We start from the raw sequence: 25,131 nt of genomic DNA, 5'->3' as shown, positions 1-25,131 counted from the left end.
CAGTGTCCAATGTAGTGGTTTATGTGCAGAAAACAGCCTTTGAATAGCTGTCCACTGTAGTGACAACTATGCGTGAAAGGGTTATACAATTCAGGATCATGGGGGTGGGGGGTACACGCTAGACACGTCCCCAGCAGTACAACTCCACTAACTCCACTAACTGCACGTGTTTAGACTGTGAAAGTACCTGGCTCTAGCTAACAGCGTCTTGTATAAAGTAAGACAAACTCATGGGTGAGAGAAGAAAAGCTAATATGTTCTTACTTTTATTCATGCTGTCCCTTCAGAGACACAGGAAGCTGTGAAGAATTGGGTCAAAACTGAACAAGGTTAATGAGGTAATATTGGCAGGCTTGGTTAGTATCCATAGACAGCTTAGGTGCATCACTGACAAACAGATGCCTACTAATTAGTGCTAGTAATTGGAAAACAAACTAATACATTTAGCCACACAGAAAATTATTAGCTGCCAGATACTTGCATTACATTCCTCCAAAGTGCACCAATGTTTTTGGTTGGTGCATTGTTTCTAGCATTACTTCCCCCTCCACCGGTTGCAGCAGATAGGAGTTCTTCGTTCCAACTGTCGCCAAGTATACAGTATAAATCACGCTGAGGTGACTGTTGTTGTGCTTTGACGCTTTATCGATAAAACTGAATTGAACTGAATAGTGTTGTTTTTTTTTTTAGGATGAACTTCTGTCTAGATGTGTGTGTGTGTGTGTGTCTTTCTCAACGTGCTTCTCAGCGCGTGTGATGTTACAGTAGTGGTGCATATGCTGATCATCACCGTTACGCATGTCAGAGTGAGGTGAACCTTGTGATGCGACACATGGTTTTAATGACATGCCTGTTACACAGACTCACCTTTCCACTTGCGCCGTATTCATAAATCAGGCTTGGCATATCAACATATCAGTGTAGCGACGAGGCTATACAAGACACATTGATTATGATATGCTAATCTGACCTATAATTTACTTCCTGTCATTTCCCTCCTCCAGTGTCCTGCTCATGTATTCACCCTCCCCTCCGTGTTTATGCTTACTCCATTTGATTTACTTGTTGTATTGGCTTGTCTACTGATAGAAACTACACTGGCAAAGCAGTAAGAGATCAATATTTTAAACATTAGCAATCAACTGTTCATCCATTCAGGCCGTACTGAGATACTTAATTACTTAGTTTGACATCACATACAATGAAATAATCAAAGCCTGTAATGGAAGGAAACACACCAAACACAAAGGCATGAACTGGCTTTGTGTGGCTTTTGGCCCTTAATGAGATACACACATCCCTGTCAGCCTTGTGTCTGCCACTTACAACAACATCTCAAAACAAAAAAAGTTCAGGAAACTGGAGTCAATTTTTCCAGTGACATCCAATAATTTTATACCATTTTCTCAGTAAATCTGCCATGGCTTGGCTTCACTCCAGGAGCCATAAAATTTCTGCTAAGTGCTGGAGGGATTGAAATCCTCCTCCTTCTTTAAGAATTAATGTTAGTTTAACAAGAGAAGGGATTTAGAAAGTGTTAATGGTTGAGTTAATGGCTTTCTCTCCCTCTCCACCCCCCCCCCCCCCCCCCCCCCCCACCTCTCTGCACAGCCGTTACAGATAGACGACAACTTCTGCGGCCAGGACTTCAACCAGCCTCTAGGGGGCACCACCGCCATCGAGGGCATCCCGCTTTATGTGGACAAGGACGACGGCATGACCTCCGTGGCTGCTTATGATTACCGTGGCAACACAGTGGCGTTCACGGGCACTCGTAGCGGACGCATAAAGAAGGTAGGCTGGAGTTTCCGAAGCACCTTTGCATCCTCGCAGATCTGTTTAACACAGAGACTCTTCGCAAAGACAAAACTCAGTGATGTTTCAGTGTGATTTGACTCAAAGCTTCTCAGATCTCACCACATATGCATTCTATAATATGAAAAAAAAAGGATCAGATACAAACATTTCACCTGACAGTGGTGTGGTGTGAAAGGAAACTAACAAAATGTGACTAAAACGGGGATTTAAAGGCTCTGGTAACAGTGCAGGGCTTGTGTGTGTGTGTGTGTGTGTGTGTGTGTGTGTGTGTGTGTGTGTGTGTGTGTGTATACTGCATGAGTATGCGTGTTTCATAGACTATAGAAAAGCATTTTCACTCTGAAGCAATTTTCTGTCATTTTCTGATGTATTTTCAGTGGTCATTGGTTTTGGCATCGCTGACAAATGGCTTTATCATCAGCGCTCAGTGTAGATATCAGCTTTGAATGTGCATGTGTATATATATATCAGTGTAGCGACGAGGCTATATATATATATATATATATATATATATATATATATATATATATATATATATATATATATATATATATATATATATATTTTTGTGTCTGTAATGGCATTTTGTGCTTGTTTTATTTTGAAATAGCTTTTCAGTGATTTGCCATTGTCACTGAATGCTTTTGAGACATACCAAATAAGACATATACATTAAAAAAAAAGTAAAGCAGCAGTTTCTGGAGAAGTGCGTTTTCTCCTGCAGAGCGAGCTTGTGTGTGTGTGTGTCTTTGTGGAGGATGTACAGAGTGGAGCTTGTACTGCTAGACAAACTGGAGCTGTGTGGTTTTTATCTTGCTGAGTGTTCTTTTGTGGTCTAGTCACAGGATTGTCAAAAGGCAGTGAGAGTGTCTGAGTGGCTATAAGGTGGGTGCAGATGATTTTTATGTGTCTCCTGAGTACCTCCGGTGAAGGGACGGGTGAAGGAAACCTGTGCTTTGCGTGTGCCTGTGCTCAATCACAGGCTAGCAGTAATTTCCCGCCGTGTTCAGCATAAGAACATCACGCTATTTCTTTGTGTACGTGTATGCGTGCACCTGTGGGTCTATAATAATGCTCCTGAAGTACCCGTGTGGAGTGGATCGCATGGTGCGTGTGCCAATCAGCTGCTCCTGAGCCTTAGCTATACTTTCTCTTTTCTCCCCCTGCTCGTCATAGGAGTGCGTCTGTGTCATCAATACTACCGAGGCTGAATAAACACACTCAGGTGAAGATAAAAAGTGCATACACACAGAAAGTAAATGAAAAGAAATGTTAGATCGGCATTTCACTCTGCGTCGCATTGAGCTTTATGAAGTTTCAGACATTTCTTTTAGTAGACAAGCATCATTTTGCAGCTGCTGATGTCTATTTTTTTTATTTTTATTTCAGTGGGCGACGTCTTTAAGTTTGCCTTTTACTTTTTGTCGCGTCCCATTAAGCTCAGCTCAGATGTTTTAAAGATTCAGCTGCTGCAGTTTTAGACACATATTTGACAGCTTAAACAGGAGGCCTGTGTGTTTCCGCAGCCTGTGGAACAGCCTTTGCGACGCTGCTGTCGACTGCTTTTATATAGGCTTTGATACTATGCGCACACTCTCACACAGACCCACACATGCCTCCTTACACAGCTTCCTGTCACTTGAGTTTTGCTAAGTCGACTGAAACCTAGCCCGCTAGTCCTTGCAGCCTGACCCCTTGGACTGTGTCTGCGGTTGTGCAGACAGATGATTTGTATGTGCGCTGAGACTGTGGGGGTCAGCAGATCCTGGATGATATCCCGCTGATCGGAATCCCATTTCCTCTCAGCCGCCGTGTCTTCCTGTGCTTTGGGGATGGAGGAAGGAAGGTGAATACGACGGGGTGGAGGCTGCCAGTGTCCTCACACACAGATCAATGCAGATGCTGCATTAAAATGCTGTTGTCTATATGAGCGGGATAATGGCGAGACGGGATGACAATCACTATAAATCAACAGCAATTCAAGCTACAGCCGGGTTATTGGGCTTTTTCATTAGCCCGTGCCCGCTAAGGCTTTCCTCGCGCAGGAAGTGATTCGTTTTAGGTTTAAATAAGGTCTTTTTGGCTAAATTGGAGAACAGCTGTTTAATGGCTGAACTTGATTTGTGCAAAAATAAATTCTGGGGCGAGGGAGAGGGGAATAGGACTGGGATTAGAACGAGGGAGGGAAAGAAAGCGAAGCTGAGGCAGCAGATGGAGAGAGATGGTTACAGGCCGTGTGGTTTTATTGCTATTCATTGGAAGTTAAACTGTGCTCCTTGGCCTAATGAAATGTAAAGCTGCATTGTATTGATGTACACACACACACACGCACGCACGCACATACACACACGCTCCTGCTCATTAAAATTCCTGCAGTGTGACTGTTGTTGTGTGTGTGTCTGCCCCCATGGACGTGTCCCGGCTGCTAGACTCTGTATTGATTGATCTATGAATATATAATCAGTAGTGTAGATCTTAAATGGAGCCAGTTCATTGGATAAGCGTTGGTACAGGTTTGTGTGTGTGTGAGGGAGAAAGAGAGCTATGACATAAGCCAGGGTTAATCTATGCTGCCTTTCATCAGCAAAACTAATCAAAATGTCATGACTGGCTAAACACGTGGCATGTATGTGTAAAAAAAACAGTAGCCTTGCTCGCGGGCCACTGGCTTTCTTCTTTATAGGTTCTGACTGTGCCTGTAAGAACTAATTCTGCTTTATTAGCCGACCTTGCTGACTCCGGTTTTCACCTTTGAGACGTATTTATATAGAATATTTTTGATGGAAGTGAACTGCTGATTAAGGGCCGTGTGTCAAAGTGAAAGCTCTCTTTGATACTTAATGGAGCTGTGGGACCGTGATTAGGTTCTTAGTGTTTTGAAGGTCCCTCCCTCAGCCTGAGTGTATTAAGTCATTTCAGACGAGGCTCTGGCTGAACTAGCTGTGTTTTTATTGAAACATATCTTTTTTTGACTGATTTACAAAATGCTACTCTTCATAGCACTGAGAATGATCTCCTCTCCACGTTAGCTCAGCCTCTGGCACAATCAGAAAAGCTTTTTTTCTAAAGGACCTGGAATTACCTGGCGTTCCACAGGAACCCATTCTGGGCCCAGTGTCATTTCCTGTTTTCCATGTTTCCACTGGGTCTAAGTAACATCAAGAACTTCCATGGCTACGCTGATGACACAGGTACACTTTGCTAATATCAAACTGGACCCCATTTTCCTGCAGAACTGCCTTAATTATTTATGGCATCCATTCAACATAGTGCTGGAAACATCCCTTGGAGGTTTGTGGTCCATATTTACATGAAAGCATTACACAGTTGCTGCAGCTTTATTTGCTGGACATCCATGATATGAATCTCCCTTTCCACAAAATGTCAAAGGTGCTCTATTAGATTGAGATCTGGTGACTGTGGAGGTCATTTGAGTAGTGAACTCATCATGGTGAAGAAACCAATTTGGGATGAATTGAGCTTTGTGATGTGTGCACTGTGGTCACAATGCGATGGATGTGGGGGGCTGCAGTATTTAAATGATGCTCAGTTGGTACTGTTCTTAGCCGACAGCAGTGGCACCCAGCATGGTCTTGTCCTGCTGTAGGTCATCTGCTTCTACGCTTGATGTGTCATGTGTTCAGAGATGCTCTTCTGCATACCTTGGCTCTAACGAGTATTTATTTGAGTTACTGTTGTCTTCCTCTCAGTTCAAAGCAGTCTGCCCATTCTGACCTCTGGCACCAACAAGGTTACTTGAATCACCTTTCTTCTCCATTCTGATGAACTTAAGCAGCTTATCTTGATCATATCTACATACCTAAGTGCATTGAGATGCTGCCATGTGATTGGCTGATCAGATATGTGCATTAACAACAAGTGTATGTTCCTAACAAAGAGGCCAGTGAGTGCATGTCTCACTAAAGCCAAACAGAATGACTACACTTTCCATATTGTCTTGCCTCAATAATTATTGCCTTTTATTTACTCCTCCTTGCCCTCATCACAGTGTCAGTCACTTGATCTCAGTTTGATCTTATTAATTAATAAACACGTTTTTTTTTTGGATACGTCATGCCATCTTGTTCTGTTCAGTTTAAGCTGATCTCTGAGGTTAAAACTATTCTTTCATCTCATTCAGCTTTAGCAAAGGTCATCCACACAGATATTACCCCCAGATTTGATTACTATAATGCAACGTACTATGGTGTCATTAAAGAAACACAGGCTTCGGTTTACTTGGAAGAAGAGAATAAAATAGAATGTAAAATGAAATAATAGTAAAACACTAAATAAAACATAAAAGAACAAAAGTGACTACAATAATTACATTTGATGCTCATTTGATTATATAGCTCTTATACAGTGACCATGCCCATACTTACTGTATGTTATCAGGGTTGCAATAAGAAAGATATGAGAGACAGTGTCTGATACACGATGAAAGTGGGATTTAGGATACAGCACAAACAGTGCGATATAATACTGTGTATAGGAGGCAGTCTTTTTTTTTTTTATGGTGACAGTCTGGCTATCTGCTGTTCACCTCTCCCAGGCCTGTCAGTTAGCAGCAGCACACTGCGTTTATGCAGTATATGTTCTTGGTCCTTGCTCTGTACCTCAAAGCCACACATGATTACCTTCTTCTTTTAAACACCACTGTACATTGCTTTGTTGGCAGACAAAGTGTAGGTGGGACACTGAGTTTTTAACAGCACGAAATTGCACTATCGGCTGCCTTCTGCGTCGTTTGCCAGAAACATCCTAAAAAACCCCGTCTTCAGATCTCAGTAAAAACCTGGAAATCCTTTCATTCCTCTCATTTCGTCTCCTCTTTTGTCTACCTGGGAGAACAAGGTGCTCCTGCCGCATCAGGTAAGATGAAAAGAAACTCTCAACAGCCTGAAGTATTTCCAGATTTCAGAAACAAAAAGATGAAGCTAGACAGATGGAGAGAGAGAGAGGGGAAGAAAGAGGGAGATTTACTCACAGCAATGTATAGGTGTGCAGACGTGTGTGGTGGGTGAAGGGGTATGGTTTCATGTCATTTCATCATTTCCCTGCTAGCAGCAAATCCAATTACTTTTCCCTTTTCCTTTCTATCTTGGAAGATAGCCTGAGTGACAGGACTGATTGGAGTACAGCGCTACCGAGGCAACTGTGCCAACCAGTTGATTGACATAACACTGGCACTTCACTGCTTTCAGACAGGGAGACAAGTGAGACTGGTTAGGCTTCAGGGCATCTCAGAGCTGGTGAGGTGGACCAGAAGTTCACCCGCATTGCTCTTTTGATCCTACATCTGTCCCACTCAGACATTACCCAAGCAACTATAGAGCGAGATGCTCCACGGTGCTCGGCTCTTTTTCAGTATGTGACGGTGACGTACCGTGCACGACCCTATCCTGTCCACTTTTTCACTCCTCCCAGCTAACAGCATTCCACCCCCTTAACGGCATTGACCCTTTAAGAAGATAATAAATAAGCAGTATACTGCGTGAATTGAGTCATAATCTGCCCACCATCTCTTATGTAGTGTGGCTAACACTGCACAGCATCCTAAGCAGCTTTTACTGGAGGCTACTTTCATGCTGTTGTATACTTTGTGCCAGTTTACATTTCTGCTCTAATGCATTTCTCACTAAGACCCTGTGCTTTTGTTCTCCACTGTAGTTGTGCCAGCTGTATTGAATTTCAAATCAAGGTTTTATAGTTAAAGTAAAAGTTGTGATATAAATTAATAAAGATATAACAAGCGCTTTCCAAACCGTGGGACTTATCATGTCTTTAAAAAGCGGTGCCTTCCTTGTTACATTTAGGAAGATAGATGTAAAAAGACCAGAAAACAGACAAAGGGCAACATTCCCAAAGAGTGTATATGCCCAAATGTCTACAACAACACAAACAAAACAAAGTTTCAAACATTTCATATAAAGTTGTGATCTTTCCAAAGTCCTAGGAAAGCTTTTGGAAAGTCTTTGGAAAGGGTGTGCTTTTCTGTCTTCCTCTGTCTTTTTTTAAAATTGTTTTTAGATCATTCAGTTCTTCTTTTAGATCATCATCCACCATCAGCACCAGTCATCATCAATTCTGCATGTGAGTCACACATGGCTGTCACCAGTATCTGAATTATATTAACAGGAGTGGCACCAAGAAATACCTTCTGACAGTAAATGGATCATAGGTCAAAAAGATGAGCTCAGTGCGATGAGCAGGCGACCACATGCAAGGATGGCTGCGAGCGGCCGGCCCAGGTTCAAGTCTGACCCGCGACCCTTTGCATGTCTTCCCCTCTCTTTCTCTCTCTCTCTCTCCTTTTCTGTAAATTCTTCACTGAACCTATCAAAATGAAGGCCAAAAGATTTTGGAATAACTGACTGTTTAGTTATTGTTTTACAATTGTGCTATAAAGAAAGATAAGTAATGGTAAATGGACTGGTACTTGTATGACTCTTTCCTGCTAGTTTCATTCACCCAAGCACACACATTCATTCAAGTACCTTTTCTTAATCTAAGTACCGTGTCTATTCACATTGACAATTCGAGAGAGGAAGCGAACCACCAACCTCTACAACCCACAGCCAACTCCATCTCCTGAGCCACAGCCACCCACAATTAATCGCTAAGATAGCTGATAATGAATAACCAATCATTAGTAGTTCTGCAAAAAATTAACAATGCAGAAAAACTGTCTTTTAATGGGGTGTGTTTACACTGGTGTATTATTTTTACAACTTAAGACTCTTGAGTGCTCCAATTCTGAACAGCTCCCAGCAGAATGATTTCCTTTCTCTATGATTATTTTAGTGGATGCTGGTGTTTTATGGAAACAGCAGTGATTGGAGAAAATACATTTAAACTATTTAAATCAAGCATACATTATATTGCCCAAAGTATTCACTTACCCATCTAAATCATTGAATTCAGGTGTTCCCATCATTTCCATGGCCACAGGTGTATACAATCAGGCACCTAGGCATGTAGACTGCTTCCACAAACTAGAATGGGTTCCTCAGGAAAACTTGACTGGCCTGCACAAAGTCCTGACTTCAATCCAATCAAATACCTTTGGGATGAATTAGAGTAAAGACTGTGATCCAGGTCTTTTTGTCCAATATCAGTGTCTGACCTCACAAATGTACTTCTGAACAAATGGTCACAAATTCCCATAAACACACTCCTAAACCTTGTGGAAAGCCATCCCAGAAGAGTTGAAGCTGTCATAGCTGCAAAGGATGGGCTGACATCATCTTAAACCCTATGGATTAACAATGCAATGTTGCTCAAGTCCATATGAGTGTGAAGCCAGACGAGCAAATACTTTTGGCAATATAGTTCATAAAGCACAGGAAAAGTCCTTAGCCCATTATCCACTCTTCACCTACCAGCATTCAGTGAACGAGAGCACCGTGGACCCCTTCCTAGAGTTTGAGATGGCCGCGGATGTATTGGCTCTTCAAGCTTAGTGGTAAAACTATAGCTGTCAGAATGATTAAGCCTAATCAAGAAACATGGGATGGGAGGTAATTTAGCATGTGAATGCTAATTAGCACTAGCATTTAGACTGGCAGACGATGATTGAAGCAGCGCATCGGCTGCTCGGGCTGGTTAAATGGCAAAAACACCAGGCTGGTAGAGATGATTGATAATCTTCGGGTCGTGCCGCTGTCTGTTTCCCCCCCCGTTTGCGTGTGAGCGGATTACACTTTCCTCTTCCCTCCGATGCAAACTCATAATGAGCAGATGAGCACAACACCTGAACACTTTAATTCCATCTTTATCCCATTAAGTAGAAGTTAGTGGAATAAATTCCTATTAGTTTCTCAGAATACACAACAGGATTTTCCTCAAGCCTCGTGTGTGTGTGTGTGTGTGTGTGTGTGTGTTAACGTCTGCCGTCTACTGTCTGGCACAAATATACACAATTACATTGTTTAGATCCATATTCATGATTCATTTGTGAGTTTCTGAAACAGCAGTTAGGTATTCACACTCTAGGTTTGTGTGTGTGTATGTGTGCACTTGTTGCCATGATATATATGAAAGGGTACATCAGTGGGTCAATACATGGGGGTTTTGTGCTGCAGTGTGCTAGTCCCTGTAAATGCATGTGTGGAGTTGCTGTTAGAGCCTGTTGAGGGAAGACTAGTGTGTAAATCCTTCAGAGATAATATTACTGCTGTAAGGGCTGCTAGTGTTTGAGTGAATTATCATTGGATTCTCCAAGCCGTACTTTCCTGCTGTCCTTGTCTTCGGGCCTTATGCTTTCTCTGCCAACAACAACCGTCTCTCTCTTTTTCTCTTCCCCTCCGCTCCCTGTCGTTCTTGCTTATATGTCACCTTCAGCTCTCTTTCTCCTAACCGAGGTGGGCTGGATGCCCGCAAATCTGCCTCCCATGAGAATGTCCCACCTCATCTGTGTGTGCATGCATATGTGTGTGTGTCCTTCTCTCCTCTGCTCCCCATTCCCTCAGCCTCTCTATCTCCTCTATCCATTAGTACATTAGTATACGTCAGCCTGCAAAAAAAAAAAAAAAAAAAAATGCTGTCTCTGTTGTGCCTTTTATGAGCAGGAGACAGAGATAGATTCAAAGACATACAAGGCTGATAAAACAGTGAGCCATACATCAGCTCGTACTTATATGACCTGATTGTGCATCTGCTTTAGAGGTGTGTTTGCTTAGGTTAAGACAGGCTGGTTAAATAAATTACACTTTATTTGTAATGTCTTTGCAGTATATTTATATATATATATATATATATATATATATATATATATATATATATATATATATATATATATATATATATATACGCACACACACACACATATATATATATATATATATATATATATATATATATATATATATATATATATATATATAATTTAACATATTAGATATCTATTAATTTAGCGTCTATCCATAATGAAAACAAAGTAGAACTACTGAAACTTGATGCCTATACTGTCTGTAATGCAACTTGAGCACCAGCTGATGTTATTTGAAATGTAATTATTTTATTGCAACTACTGGTTATTGCATCTTTGGGCCTACAGTATAGCCATTGTTGGAGCAGTGATAATCTTATTTAGGATTTTTTGTATTACTCTTTAACTTACAATATAAAGCACCTTGAGGCGACTATTGTTGTGTTTTGGCGCTGTATAAATGAAATGAAATGGATTATTTTGCACTGTGAATCACATTAAGCCAAAAGTATCCAAGAATATATAATATGTTGTTAGAAATGAGCATGTTTCTGTGAACTGTGTAGTCTTCAGTCCCAACCATATTCTGTCAGGCTAAGAGAAGCTTCTTTTGGAGCGATTAAAGGTTTTATACAAGTTTTCGTCATTTGATTAGGTCAAGATTATGTGTTTGACAGACAAGAGTTTTAATGAAGCTAAATGAGGCATTTTTAAATGCAAACAAAGGATACTTAATAGACAGGGCAAACTTCGAAGTCTATCAAAAATGTTGGACAATTTTCCAGTTCTTCAGAAGACTTAGAAATGGAGATGTTCCAGCCAAATATTTAGAGGACGTGATATTGAAAACAGAATGGAGTGTTCAAAATAACAAATACAGTATCCATCTATATACTGTATTTCGAGGGAGACAGGCAGCACTTTCTTCTTTCTGTCTTTTTTTACTACCAAATTGAAAGGATGGTGCATTAGTTTGAAAATGAGTCAATGGGACAGTGCGTTAGAATGGCTTCCACCTGAAACAAATAGATGGTAGGTGGGGAAAAATAGGGGGGAGAAACCATTTTCTTCAAAGGCAGTGCTGCATGACATTAGGATGGAGTGATCCAGAAGCACACTGGTGCTGGCAGACTGATCTGAAATACAACAGCAGGATGTTTGCCGGGACGGAGACTGATATGATACTGTTCTGCATCACTTATCGGAGGCAGTCGCTGCTAATGTGCCATTGTGGTTGTAGGTTCAATTCCCAGGTGGGCTATCACTTCATATGTATTACCCCCTATGTCCTTGAGCAGGGCATTATCTCAGCATCCCCTCTGGAGGAATATGGCTCGGCATTAATGGACGGGCGATGTGCATGGAGAGCTAGATGGATATATTAGTGAGCTAATGAATCTTTGATAAGTGGGAAGGCTTTGTGGGTGTCAAGAGACAAAAGGAAAGATTACAGCTGAACCTATCAACTGCGAGATGGCTTTTATTCACATAAAGTCTTTGCGGCATCTGACATTGGGATTGCCATTGTGGGGCATGGCTATGTGTGTGTTGGCTTGATGTGGCAAAGCACTCTGGGAAAGAGGGAGGATTGCTAGTGTTTTGGAGATTCTACTGCAAAAAGTGTTTTATTTATTCATTTTAGTTTAGAGGATAGAAAATAAAAAATCATCTGTTCCTTAGCATATACTAAAATTATTTAAATACAGTTTCAGATGAACAACAACACATGACATAATAACACTGTGTCATTATTTACCGTCTCCCTCCTATCACCGCCAACAGATAGCTGCCCATCCCTGAAGCTAGTTCTGCTGAAGGTTTCTTCCTGTTAAAAGGGAGTTTTTTCTTCCCACTGTAACCAAATGCTAGGTCATAGGGGGTCATCTGATAGTTGGGGTTCTGTATTATTGTAGAGTCTTTACCTTACAATAAAAAGCACCTTGATGTGACTGTTATTGTAATTTGGCGCTGTATTAATAAAACTGAACTGAATTTAATATGAACTGAGCCAAAATGCAGAAGTGTTGTATGAAAAACTAAGCACGCCACAGTAGTTTGTAAAGCCAGCTTTGGGTCAAATAACTTTTTCTGTATGACTTTATCTGTCTGAGATCGTTGCAGAGGGAATTTAGACCACTCTTCTTTACAAAGTTCAGTTTATTGAGGTTTGTGGGCATTCATTTATGCACAGCTCTCTCAAAGTCCCACCACAGCATTTCAGTTGCGTTGAGGTCTGGGCATTGACTGGGGCATTGCAACATGTTGTTTCTTTTCTTTTTTCAGCCATTCTGATGTCGATTTCCTGCTGTGTTTAGGATCATTGCCCTGATACATAATTGTTTCAGCCAACTTTTAGCTGTCAGATAGACAACCTCATGTCTGACTCTGAAATACTTTGGCATACAGAAGAATTCATGGCCCAAATCTTCAGTCCTCCACAAATGTAGTTGACAGTTTGGTTGTACCCAATGCTGTGCATTATAGCCAAAGAAATCCACTTTGGTCTTATCTGTCCAAAGAACATTGTTGCACAAGTCGTGTGGTTTATTAAGATGCACCTTTGGAAACCTAAGCTGTGCTGTCATGTTCTTTAGAGCCATTCTCCTGGCAACCTTTCCAAACACCATATACTTGATCAGTCTTGTTCTAGTTGTACAGACATGCTAACATGCTAACTGAGGGCTGTAGATTCTAAGATGTAGCTCCGGGGTTATTTGTAGCTTCTCGGAGCATTGCAGTTTGACTTTGTCGTCCTGGGATCTCCAGTTTTTAGCTGGCTCTTTGTCCTGTGAATCATTTTTCTCAGAATAGAATGATGGCTTAAAGTTAGTCAAGAAAAAGGGACAAAAACTGTGCTCTCTGGTGTGAGTGACAAAATGATTATGTCACCATCAACCACTCTAGTGTTCAGCAGACTAGTGGACTGTTTCTGCCTTTGTCAAAACAGTCCATTGACCTCTAACGTTGGAAAAACTTCTCTTACTGTGCTCATGGACACAAATCAATTGCTAATATTAACACATTTGACAAAAACAGTTAAATTAAGTAATATAATGAGTTCCAGTTTCCCTCTTCCAGTAAGGCCTTTATGATGTAATTCACATGTGGCCACAGTATGAACACAACATCCGTTGACTGGAAATGTAAAATGTGTACCAAGTTCAAAAAAAGAAAAGATAAAAAAAAAGCAGTGTGTTAACCCTGTGACCTCATAAATCAGGGTCCCTAACCCGTGTGGACATCACCAGTCCCAGCACTGACTTAGAATGTCCCTGCTGATAGAGCACGTACGGCCACGAGTCCAGACAAACACACGCATATGTAGGATGTTCAGCAACAGCCAGCGATGCGCTCGGACAGCTGTTGAGCTGACGACTGCTGTCAGGTGCCAGTGGCCTGATTCAAGCTGGCCGACCTCTTCACATCACAACATGTGTCTGCACAGATACGGGAGGTGATGGGCGGACATTTGTTTGCGTATCTGGCGTGCATCTGGAGAACAACTGGCAGGTTGGGTGGGTCTGGTGTGTGTTTTGATTTGTGTCTATGCCGGTTTGCTTGACATACAGAAGTCTCGGGCATCTTGTACCAGAATGTAGAAAAGATGCAGATTAGCAGGTGTGTTTTTTCGTCACCTTCGGCAGCAAGGTGGAGATACCTTCTGGATGGATGTGCGCTCTTGTCTGATTAGCGAGCCGAAAAAAAAAGAAACAAAAAAACATTTCACTGTGCGCTATGTTAATCTGTTTCACATCTAGGGAAAGATGCAGCCTTCGTGGGTGTGTGTATACATGTGCATCTGATTAGAGGGCGCATGCAGGAAAGGATGCGGGCTGTGTGTGTGTGTGTGCGTAATGAGATTGCAGAGGGTCGATTTCCCATTTGTTTGTGTGTAAATGTGGGTCTCTGAGAGATACTGATCCTTAGATTATAGGGAATCTCACTGTGTGTGTGTGTGTGTTCATCTTCATCAGTGCGTTCTGTGTTTGGAGTAGGAAGTAATGTGCGTTTACATATTACAGCAGCTGTATAATAGGAGCTGCCCACCTGATGCCAGGGCAGCTGCCACACAAACAGCCCACAGCACTTACACACACACACACACACACACACACACACACACACACACACACACACACACACACACACACACACAAATGGTGCCAGTGGAGATTTTTTTGTTGTCTCTTGAGTGTGTGCTCGCTGCAGAGGGGAAGAGAAAGGGGCAGCTGCAGTATAAAGCCTTTATCAACTGTTCCCCTAGACTATCCCATCTGTCTATCCATTAATACACACACACCCATACACTAATGCATACACACGGCCCTTCTGTTGTCTTATCAGTCACACATGGCGTACTTCACACTCAGCAGGGTCTGTCACGACAATAATGCTTGTTCTTGGATGTCTTCCGTGGGGAAAATGCGTGTTTTGGTCCACTATGTATGACACCATGAAGCACCGTGTGTCTCATTTTCTGTAGAAGTTGGTGTTAGAGATGGAGCCAAAGGAGTTAAAGTTTCTAGGTGCTGAACATATAAGCACCAAAAGATATGCCCTCATCAGGTTTTTGAACGGGACATAATTACCAGTTTGTTACCTATGCTGTCTGTGCAGATGGTTGCAATGGGCCAAAGTATAGCAGTATAATGCGGTTGTTTCTGTCCTGGATGCAGTTTGCACTTTACCATCACATCCCTGGCAGTAAAAATAAGTAAAAATCGATAAAAGTAATGTCCATATTTCTGCTCCTGAAAAGCTGTTTTGTGGTACCGCTCCACCAATTTCCTTCTCCCGCACACAAACTGAAATCAGCTGACTGTTGTGGAAGTGCACAGGAAGAAAAAAACATTTTTTCTTCTCTCTATCTGCCCAGCATTTACATAACTGAAGAACCTTCGTAACGCAAGTTACGACATAATTTAATTGTAATTTTTATAATTACCAAATTTAGTACAGTAACGTGTTAGTGAAAAATGTAAGTTGATCATGACACCTGGTTGGTAAATGTCCAATGCTCAAACCAAATCGAAAGAAAAGTCACAACAAAGTTTGTGACTCTTTGGCAGGAGTGGGCAAGTCGCTTAGATTGTTGGTCGAACCGGGAACCTCACCTGATTGGCCCGGATGGTATAGTGGGAGTTCCGAAGTTGGTTATGATCAAGGGCTCTAGAGGGCTCATAATTGATAATAAGAGGTCTCCATCGACACTCTAGCAGAGGCAGATACTGAGAAGGCGCTGAAGTACAGCAGATACTTGATGTCCCAAGACATCAAAGTCTTCGTTTTTTCAGTGGATGCAAGGGGCAAGTGATGGTCTGCTACTCTGCAGTCTGCAAGGCCAGGCAAAAGAGATTACAAAGACCTTGAGCTGGAAGGTTTTACTGCAAACAGTAGACCTAATTAAGGTCTGCAGGAGTCTGATCAGGTCTCCGTTCTCCAACGTGGGGTCTCACTTCCCAACAAATTCTGCTTAGTCGCCTAGATTGTTGATGGGCAGACATGAGAGGCGACTATAAGACCTGTATCTTAAAGGATGACCTTTTCATGGCTCTCGAAATGAGCAAACATTCATTCACACTTCCCCACGAAATCCACACCAACACTTGTCATGCCATATGGCTTTGTCTGTGATAATATTGAAATGTGTTTTATGTGATAGAAATGGCAGATTTGATATAGCCGTGCCATGTGTTTATATTCCCTATTGTGCACAATAATGATAGAAGCCCAAAAATGTCTGAGAGGGAGAGCCGTGGGTCAGTATCGGATCATGATTTAGTACCTAAAAGCAGAGCTACTTCAACAACCTCAACAAAGTAACCTAAATTTGAATTATGCTGTTTCATTCTACATAATGTTGTGTCACTACTATTGCACTATAAAGCTACTGCTACTGCTGCTGTTGGCACCTTGTATCAATATATTCACCCTTTGAATTAGGTTGTCTGTCACCAATGACAGGAGCTCATTGGAAAAGAAGGATGTAAAATGCCCTTCATTTTTCATTTCACCAATAAATGCTGCCGCCTGCACAAGCTGCATGCACTGATAAAACATTGTTCTCTGTATTGTCATAAATATCATTATGGCAAATCTCCTTGAAAGGTCTTCATATAATTTCACCCACCCTTGGTGTTGAGTGCTTGTGCGCTGTATGATTTTCCATTTAATTTCAAACTAAGAACTGTCTGTATGCATATGAACTATAGCTAAACCCATATTAGATTTTTTTTGAACCAATACCAATATTTAGGACAGGTTTACACATGCCAACATTCTTTATGTACTGGACACTGTTTTCACTATTTTCTTTGCATACGCCTAAAGAGTTCGTCTGGTAAATTGTGTGTGGTGCAGTAGCCAAGGTATACTGTAAAAATAGGCAAAATGTGCAAATCTAAAAACTACCTGAGCCGTCAAACTTTGTGGAATGCAAAAAAACAAAACACAAATTGAAGTAGATCCAGTGAGAAGGCTCCTGGGAAGACATTAAAGAGCATGTGGGAAGTAATGAAAATTGATTAGAAAGGCTGAATAGCTTCCATAAATTATGGAATAGTATTTTTACTCGAAATGGCCATTACGAGTTTATGTACGATTTGTTAATACTGTAGTATTATAAAAGGAAACTCAATCATAGTTTATTTGGTTGCATTTAACATGCAGTTAGCAATTTAAAATGAAGATCCTGCCTGACTCCGCACCACCGTCTCCTCAGCTGTAATGTGTACTCTGCTACATGTACTGCAGACAGTGGAACTGGGAATGAAAATGGACTGGCATTTAAAGAGCACTTTCCTAGAATTACTGACTACTCAAAGCACATTACTCTACAAGCAGTATTTACCCATACATTCATACAGCACGTTATTAAAAGCACTTTATCTGCCTCACACTGCTGAGAGTATTTAAATAATAGAGTTGGAGCTGCTCTGCTGGGTAATCTGTGTGGTGACATCACTTCTAAATTACCCCAAGCATCTTTTTTCTGCACTTTTTTCTGCAATAAAAGTTTTCAGATCAGCTCACATCAAACTGTATATGTACGCTGATACCTATTTATCTGTAACAGGCCAAAAAAGCATCAGTCAGGCTCTAAAAAGATTATATAGTATGAAATTATATCACACTGGCCAAGTTGTGTGTTATATTAGATTAGCTCTGCAGCTGTTCTTCCAGAAAGTCATAACACTCTGTTTCAGTGTGATTATCAAAATTCTTCCAAGTCTTGTTAAAAGGAGATTCTGCCCGTTTTTATTTTCGGGTTCAGATCTGTTCCATTTTGCTGCGTGTTTAGTAGCTTGCTTTCATTTATTCAGTGCATTGTTTGTTTTTGCCCATTCGTTGTCCTACATTCTTGGTTTCCCTGCATGTTCTTTTTAGTCCAACTGGCTTGCCGGCCAGGCACAAGGACATCGGGTGGCTCTGCAAGCGTATGTTAATGAGGTAGAAAGAGACAGATGAAGAACCTTGAGAGTTGGTTGAGGTCAAGGAGATATAATGAAATAGAAAATAAGGTTGAGAGTGAGAGACAGAGACTCAGAGATCGGGAGTCGAGGGTTGTCCTTGATGGTGTTTATGATATTGATTGCCTGCTCTCCAGAAGCATCCTGATTTCTGATTTGGACACTTGTGAACAATGTGATTGCAGCAAGAACATCTAATGTCTCGAGTGGCCTCTGCAATCAAGAACAATGACCCTTAACTCTTTGCAAACTCTCCCTCTGTCTCCATCACTTCAGCTCTCACATGCACATGTGTGCTTGCGTGCCTATCTAAGGATGTGTCTCGGATCTAGCACATTTTACTTTGGAGTTGACATGATTGAAATGCGCATTCCTTGATATGAATACAACCTGCTGTTTTTGGAAAAACTAGTGTTAGATATATTTTGAACATGTAGAGATGAAGAGTGGTTTACTTTTTTAGAGAACAAAGAAAATTTGGTGCACCGCAATTTCAAAGTGTAAGGAATGTCTCGTCTTTGTCTAGTCTTTGTCCACTTGTGATGACAACGGCCATATTTCTAACTCTAACTTCTAATACAGAGTTAGGCAGGTTAATTTTTTTTTCTTGTGTCTCTTCAAGCTGTTATTCCTCACTCGTTTTTCCCTGTTATTCCCACTAGCAAACCTCCGCACTACGGGTGGGTCTTCGCTTTGGTGTTAAGTCAACAAACAATAGCTGTCAAGAAAACTATAATTACTTTTTCTGACTCGCAATCACATCAAACGTTTCACAGTTTTTCATTTTAAAATCTTACATGAACTGTCATCACCTAATCCTGTTAAACATTGCAAATATGATTATATAATATGGTGTACGTGGAAGTTATAGATATATAAGTTTTCATGTTTTCTTGCTTCAAGGCAAGACAATGGTCACCGAAATGTTGTCTTCTTGTCCCTGCATTGTTGTTTTCTGCTCTGCTGTGCTATTTCTGGACTTTTTTTTATAATAGCTCATTTCGACAACTTGATCAGTAATCAGCAGGCATCAAGATTGGTCCATTCGTCTAGGAGTAGATGGGAGCATACAAACAGACGTGCATATGTTACAATCATTATAGAATGATTTACTGATCCACTGCACGAGCAAAAGCCCAAAGAATTTTCTTTTCTTTGTTTTCTTAATGTTTTCAAAGACTAATCTAATTATGAAGTCTTTGAAGTGTGGAAAAAGCCGACATTCAAACATTAAACAGAGAAAAGTAGACGAGCAGACAGGTTGATGGCGAGAGAATGGAGGACAAAGACCTGGTGTTGTTCAGCCATCTGGTGTGTGTTTGCGCACGTCTGTATGTGTTTGTGCGCTTGCGTCACTTGTATCTTGATACGGTGGAGAGAATGACTTAGATTACCAAGACTGATATCAAAGCCACACTCACGGACACGCTCCAACTGCCAGCCCTGCACACATGCTCACTCTCTCGCCCTGTCTCTCTGGAGCCTTTTGGTTTGCGCTGGGTAGCATACAAAGCCTTCAGCTAAAAGACAGCAGTCCATCGCTGGTTTGTGTGTGTGGAGGGCTCCCCTCTAATTGAGGTGTACAGTGAATTGGCAGCCTGCCTGATGTTACATAGTCATATGAAGGGACGTGAAAGAGAGAGAACGAGACAGAGAAAGAAAAGAGAGAGGGATGGGAGGGGGGTGTATTTAAAGGGAAGGGATGGATGATTTGTTGAAAGCACTGATGGGAGAGAAATTGAGGGAAAAACAAGATAGAATAATGGGTGGAGGTGGTGGAGGATAGAGGAGAATAAAAATGTGCAACAGCCAGCAGTGCAGTCAGTCTATCCTTGATGGAAAAACATTGGATATCACTTGGTATGTCTGGAGATGTACAGTATATCTGAATGGCTCAGGCATATATTTCAAAAGCTTTTATCTTTTTTATAAAAGCAAAATGAAATAATCATGAAGTCATCATGGGCATCGTCAAAGGCGTGGACCCCTCTGAAAAAAAATGAGGCAAAAAGGCATTCTCAACTAGCTTAGCAGTGTCAGTTCACGGTGCTCCCACAGGTGTGCGGATAAATGTCGCTGCGTTTCTTTGATACTAAACAAAACTTAAATATTTCATGATTTAGACAGGTTCTGCAGCTATTAGGGACATTTTTTCCCCTGTGATTTCTACAAGGGCTTATTCTCAATGGACAATTGACAATCTAAAATACATGTATTATTCATGTGTGTTCGGATTAGGCTTGCTTCTTAAAAGAGTAAGACTGTTGATGCAAATTGCGGCAATCAGGCTCTAAGTGCCTTTACCGTATCCATCAGTTATGTGTCGCACTTTTCCAACTGCTGACTTTTTTGCAGTGGTAAGGTGTGGACATGATGTCCGTCTTTGTTTCGGGTGTTCAGCGTAACACATGCACACGTGTACATACACAAATTAACACCCCATCTGTGTGTGTGTGTGTGTGTGTGTGTGTGTGTGTGTGTGTGTGTGTGTGTGTGTGTGTGTGTGTGTGTGCACGCAGGATTTGGTATTGTGCTCCTGATCACCTGCCGAGCTGAGTCAATTAGCCCTTTTGAAAGCATCAGGCATTCAGCTAGAATCTGCGTATGTGTGTGTCGTGAGCACCATTTACACTCATGCCAATACTCTTGAAACTGCTTGTTAGAGGTGTTAAAGTTACGTTGTATAATGAGGGTTTCCTTTGTGCTGTACATGCACAGCATTAAAAATAGAAGATAGGTAGTAGCACAAAATTCATGTTGTTCATTGTATAAGTTTTTTTCTTGGTTAGCCTAATGAGTTAATTTTTTTCTTTGTAATCTTTGGATTTAGTTTATTTTTCTGATATATTTAAGTTATCTTGTTTGGTGTCAGTTTGGGGTATTTTTTTTTCTTCTTATCGTATCACTGTGTTTCATATATTCTACATCTCTGCAGTCATGGCCTTCATCTACCTCCTCTCCCTTTTATTTAGTTTACATTGCAGTGCTGTGCACACATATACAGATACAGGCATAAAAGCAGAACTGAGCAGTGATGGTTAAAGCCGCAGCATTGAACAGAACATCGGCTGATGAGCCAAAGCAGAAAGGTTAATCCATCAGATTACAGCAGATTACAATGCACCAGGGAAGGCTGAATGGGAGATTATAGCAAAGAGATGACGACTAGAATAATGGGATGGGCGGGTGGCGAAGCGCGATAGAAGTTAAGGGATCAAGGACTGATAAAGTGGATTTAGCAAATTTTTTTTTTTTGGCTGTCTACTTGCCCGCTAGTTTCTCAGTAAAAATACACTAAACGCTGAGCAGGTTGGCCATGGCCAATTTTGTACTTGCAGGGACATGACTAAGATTAGTGGTTAAAAATTAAATGCCTCCAATATCCCTGTTTTTCCTCTGATGCATTTTCATTACACAGAAGGGCACAAACAAGTAATTTTGTGTGGGACCAAATGCAGAAAAAGTAGCTTGTGGGTAGCGTTATTGCTATAAAACATACATCTCAGTTTTAACACCGTATCATTTCAGTGAAATAGAGTAGGAGGATGTATTAGATAAGATAGGGCTTTATTGCAATAGCACACAAACACTACTACAGTGAAATATAGGTTTAACATCTAACCAGATAGTACAAACAGCAGGAAAAAGACACAGTGAGATAAAGTAGTACTGTGAGGATAAATTCATTTAAAGAATAAACACATATCAGTGGGCAGAGAAACAATAAATGGGTTGAAGTATCCAAAGTAAACAATGCAAGTTTAAAGGGGATCATGGAATCATGATGTATACTGGTTTTTGCTGTTATATTGCTGTATAATATATTTACTTATTTCAAATATTAGGTGCAGGTTTTTTTTACTCCTATATCTATATATAAGAGTGTATATATAAGTATAAAAGTTTTTCCTATAATCTTACATGTATGTTAGAATATGTTAGGGTGTTTTTTATATTTCCCATTCTTAGATTTATCATAGTATTACAGCATTATAGTAGCATTACAGTAGTGGCTTAAATGACTTCAGAAATGCTTGCAAAGCAGAGACAAGTTTGACTATCATATGAAGATATGCTGTGCGTTTGGGGGGGGGGGCAGTTTTATGTTTTGGATATAAAACTGTGTACTTACACATGTATTTTAAAATTTTCTGCAAGCATCTATGTCTGTTAGAGCCTTTTGAAATCAGGTGATTCTTTTTGACCTTCCCGGCACTTTATTTATTTGTTGTATTAAGTTGTATTAATCCAATAGCGAGTCAATGCACCAAAAACAAAGTCTGATCTACCTTCTGGAGGGTGCTGTTTCTATTTTATCCCCCTCCTTCTAATTGGGTGGCCTTTGCAAACAAAAAGTTTGAATAGCAGGTAATTTGTCTGCTGTGTTCACCTCCAGAACAGTTGGATTGCCTTGAAAAGTGTGTATTCGCATTTTAGCTTCAGTATTAATAAATGAAAGAATGAGGATTAATCAAAATGCCAAATCTGGTCTGTGCCCAGGGTAAAAACTGACCTGTTTGAGTTGTGAGAACTTGCACTGATGTTAAAGAACGTGCCACAGGTGGTGAAAGAAACTGTTAGAAATGTTAAGATTTAAAAAGATGTGAAAATACATAATTTAAAAAAAATTCTCTGGTGAGGCAGGTCTCTTTTAAATGGTAAGTGTTGACATTTTGGGCTGACCCCATGCTGTGACCTTTAAGCCATGAGCAAGTCACGCTAGCGCTAAATGGAGTCATGAGACCTTTGAGACTTCTAACCAGGTCCCTGGACCACACAGTGAATACCACACCATATGACTTAATCACACAGTAAGAAACAAGAGCCCCCGATGGGACACCGGTTAAAGCGAGCTCCTGTTATTTTAACGATAACGGCACAAGATGTACTTATCTTACATTTCCCATACGGTTATACCATGAAGCATGTTCTTTTATTGATTTGGCCAGAGACTGTAGGGTTGGACTGTCTGGGTGGCCTACAGCAGAGATACTCTTGAGTAACAATATGGTCATAATTTATGCTCAGTTAAACAACATTATCCTTGGGGGTCTGCTAATGCACTTGCAGGGCCCCCGTTTATTGTCTCCAGTGTCCAGTTGAAAAGTCACTGGACAAGAGAGTGCATGACATCAGCAAAGTCTTCTCATTCTGTACATAAAGGCAGCAGATGTATCACTTAATTTTTAGTGTCAGCAAATTAGTTAATATTCTTGACTATTTAAAAAGGTATGTAAAGGTCTTTTGGACTTTCTATGGCTATTATTTTGGTTCTAAAGAAGAGTAACCAACATGCACTCATATCTGGTCTGTGTCACCCTAGATAGATGAGGTTTTGATTACTTCATTGAGTAGCATGAGAATTACAGATCTCATTAAAGCACAGCAACTAAGGAAGAAGTTGAGTTAGACCGGACTGATGGAAAGTGGTCGATGAGGGAATAGAGACGGAGGAGAAAAAGTGGAGAGATTAGGGATGAGAGAGCTCTCCACATCCTCCTGTATCTGTCCAAACAGCTTGCAAGCCAGCCAAAAGTCTCGTCATCTCTCTCTCTTTCTCTCTCATTCTTTCTTTCTCCCCCTCTCTGCCAGACTGATGACAGAATGTGGAGAGAGGGATTAGAGAGGAGAGACTCATGGAGATGGAAGGATAACGGCTTCTGGAACGCCATCGCTTTGTTAACTTTTGGAGATTTTGGAGTTTTGTGCTGGTGTGTGTGTTTGTGGAACCCATCCCATTCCCGAATCTCATACGGACACTCGACCAGACCCCACTGGCTTTCCCTTAAGCATAGTTCAGAATTTCAGCATGCAGGTTGATGATTCACATCACCGACCCTGCAGGACCGAGGGCGAGAGATATGAGAATATTTAAGCATTATGCCAACTCAAAAAACTACAACAATATAAACCTTTTAGGTGGAAAACACACATGCTGTATTTTGCTGTGTAGAATTACAGAATTGTTACGGGCAATAGACCGATATGTATTGTTATATCCACATTCTGTACAGTAGCTTATGTTATTTTTGCATGAATGCAGACGTATGGCCTTTATCAGCAGTTATTTTGTTACCAGTGGGTGTAAAGTCCTAGACTGTCCTACTATACTGTCATTGTGATAGTGACCTTTAGTGGTAATTGTAATTAGGTGTTGGTAATTGAGGTGATGTGGCCACAGAGCCATAAAATCATTGGAGGGAGGAGATTGGGGTATATGGATGGGTAAAGGAAACACAGAAAACTGTTGTTTGTTTCCTGTTAGAATTCATCTTAGTCCTTAACTGAATTTTGATGTTTAATAGATGTAACGGAGCTGTTTGTCCGGAAAACTGTTAAAAAAGGTGAAATGTTCTAATATAGTACCATATCACACTCTGCACACAACACTGTGGGCTGTATTCACTGTGGTATCATGTAGTCATGGTTCTTACAGAATCCCGATGGTGATATAAATGATACATTTCTTATTAAGGGGCAATTTTTAACGGTGAGCAGAAGCAGCTCACTAACCATGTTAATTATCTCTGAGATATGTTTTTGGACTAAAGCAAGACGTCTTACAAAGAAATGAATTATAGCTCACCATACTAATAACATAATGATAGTTATTGCTTCATGATAATTATGCTGATTTCCATTTTTTCATAATAGTTTGGTCATCATGAAGAAAAAGTGTCACTGTGGACAATGAATGTAATATATTTAATATTCACATTAGTATTTGAATAAAATAATAATATATCTTATTAGTCCTTTTATACTGTGCTACAGTTTTATGCCATGTATCACTGTAAACCCCTCTTATGGTTTTAGCTAGGAACAAAAAGTGCTCACGCTTTCACTTTAACTTTTAGAGCTAAATTGAAAAACCCATGTGAGTTAGGTGTTGTGAAGCAGGTAACCCAAACGGCGACAAAGCAGGCTTTACTTACTTTGTGCTAAAGGTCACATTTGTATTTACTTGTATATGGTTTGTGCACGGCTATTGCTATATTATTTTGTAAAAGTAAAGGACAAGACCAAAGGTGCATAGCGAGCTTGATTTGTAAGGCGGCAGCAAACTGCAGTTTTCCTCCTTGGTTGGTCGGCCATTGAGAATTGTTTACTTCTGGATGAAGAAGGAAAAAA

The 25,131-nt window shown here is 40.7% G+C and overlaps 1 protein-coding gene across 1 annotated transcript in view; it reads left to right on the top strand.

Moving 5' to 3' along the window:
- Positions 1-25,131, top strand: part of LOC113012858 (plexin-A1-like) — a 327,308-nt gene that overhangs the window by 71,070 nt on the left and 231,107 nt on the right. Inside the window, exon 3 of the mRNA XM_026153254.1 lies at positions 1,612-1,794. Coding sequence (XP_026009039.1) covers positions 1,612-1,794 — 183 coding nt within the window. The remainder of the gene's footprint in view (positions 1-1,611; positions 1,795-25,131) is intronic.

The sequence above is a fragment of the Astatotilapia calliptera genome, chromosome 20 (assembly GCF_900246225.1).
Source record: "Astatotilapia calliptera chromosome 20, fAstCal1.2, whole genome shotgun sequence".
Lineage (NCBI taxonomy): Eukaryota > Metazoa > Chordata > Actinopteri > Cichliformes > Cichlidae > Astatotilapia > Astatotilapia calliptera.
Note: the sequence above shows the minus strand (reverse complement) of the source record. Positions and strands in the feature narration are given on the sequence as shown.